We start from the raw sequence: 1,853 nt of genomic DNA on the forward strand, positions 1-1,853 counted from the left end.
TTTGGTGAGAATCGAATTAATGAGGAAGAAGTAAGCTTAACCTCACAATATGTTAGCAATAATACAGTTCAAATTCGTCTTTGGTGATAATCGAACCTAAAAGCTCTCACTTACAAGTAAAAAGAAATATCAATAAATCGTAATACTAAGTAACATTGAATCGAAGATTTTAGTAAATGATTTTAAACCACTTTGCATTACACAGAACGAAAAATTCACATATAAGAAACAATCATAGGAAACTCCGAAGCTCTCATTACACATATCCAACCATATTATAATAAATTCAACAGAAAACAAAAGAAAAGAAAACACTCCGACCATTTTCAAAGCGCAGATAAAAAGGTCGCTCCTTTTTTTTTTCTTTTTCTTCTCCTTTCTTCCGACACCATCATCGTCATCAGATATCATATATATTTACAGTAGCTACTACTAGTGCCCGTAGCTTTACAAAACATCCATATAATCTTTCTCTTAATTTGTAATTATCCATAACCCGGCTTAATTAACCATCTTAATCCATAGCGATTCCCGCTTAATCAGCCACAGGCCCACAGCTCTGGCCCCCTCCTAGTCCTCCCCCACTTGTAATCCATGGATGCCCTGTACTCAAACAGCCCCAAATCAGTTTTCCCATTTTCCATTTTCCACTAAACAATCCAAACGGATGATCATCTGAAACTAATCAAACAAAAATGGACAGCTTAGACAACTTACTGAGGACTTGCTCAGCCGAGAACCTTCTAGAAACGTCCTTACACAGCATGCGCCGCAACAAATCCTTAAGGGCAGCCGACACGGAGTTAAAAACCCCTGCCGGAAATCTCAAATTCGCTCTTAGCACCGCATCGAAGATCTCCGCAGCCGTTTCGCCGTAAAACGGCGGGAACCCGGCCAGCATTATGTACAAAACGACACCGCAGCTCCAGACGTCGACTTTCTCACCGTACTCCCTTCCCGCCACCACCTCCGGCGCCACGTAGTATGGCGTTCCGACAACGCCGCTCATCTTCTCCCCCTCGCTGAAATTCTCGGCCGATCCGAAATCGGCGAGCCGGAGCCGTTCCTGGCCGTCGAAGAGGATGTTGTCCGGCTTGATGTCACGGTGCGCGACGCCGAGGCTGTGGCAGTGTGCGACGGCGTGCATGAGCTGAGTCATGACCGAGGCGGCCTCGGACTCGGAGAAGACCCTGAGAGTGACTCGACGGTAGAGATCGGGCGCGTCGCAGAGGTCGAGGACCATGTGGAGGTGGTCGTCGTCCTCGTAGAGGTCGTGGAGGTTGACAACGTTCGGGTGCGAACCCAGGAGCTTCAGAATCTTGGGCTCCGTCAAGAGGCATTGGGCGTCGAGCGAGTCGCCAGAGTCGGCGATTCGCTTGTGGATCGATTTGACGGCGAAAGTGTCGCCGTTTCCGATCGCTTTGAAAACGACGCCGAACCGTCCGCGGCCGAGCTCCTCGCACAGCTGGTAGTCCCGCTTCAGTGCCTCGGTCATTAGTAAATAGTAACGGGTTTGATTTGAGGAGTCCAAGGGAAAGAATTTGTCGGGTTGGGTGGGATTTTAATAGGCGAAAATATACCGAAATTTACCACGGAATATTCGCGGATAAATGGAATCCGCCTGTTCGCTTGCACCACGTGTACAGAATCTAACGGCTGCAGCAGATTCGAGGTGAATCAAACGCCAGGAGGTTATTTTGAATTACAGAAATGCCCTTATCACCAGAACGTCATTTCTCCAGGGTTTCATCCCGCTGATATTCTTTTGTTATTTATTTTATTATTTATTAATTATTACCCTCATAAAGTAACGAATTAGATTTTAACCACCTATAAAAGAAGGTAGTTACAGA

The 1,853-nt window shown here is 46.3% G+C and overlaps 1 protein-coding gene across 1 annotated transcript; it reads right to left on the bottom strand.

The window, feature by feature from the left end:
• Positions 1 to 354: 354 nt before the first annotated feature.
• Positions 355 to 1,495, bottom strand: LOC137730589 (phosphoenolpyruvate carboxylase kinase 1-like). The gene is made up of 2 exons (XM_068469576.1): positions 718 to 1,495; positions 355 to 603 (listed from the first exon to the last, which is right to left on the bottom strand). Exons 1-2 carry the CDS (start codon positions 1,493 to 1,495, stop codon positions 536 to 538), a joined length of 846 nt encoding a protein of 281 aa, XP_068325677.1. The 3' UTR covers positions 355 to 535.
• Between the last annotated feature and the right edge of the window lie 358 nt (positions 1,496 to 1,853).

Source organism: Pyrus communis, chromosome 4 (assembly GCF_963583255.1).
Source record: "Pyrus communis chromosome 4, drPyrComm1.1, whole genome shotgun sequence".
NCBI lineage: Eukaryota > Viridiplantae > Streptophyta > Magnoliopsida > Rosales > Rosaceae > Pyrus > Pyrus communis.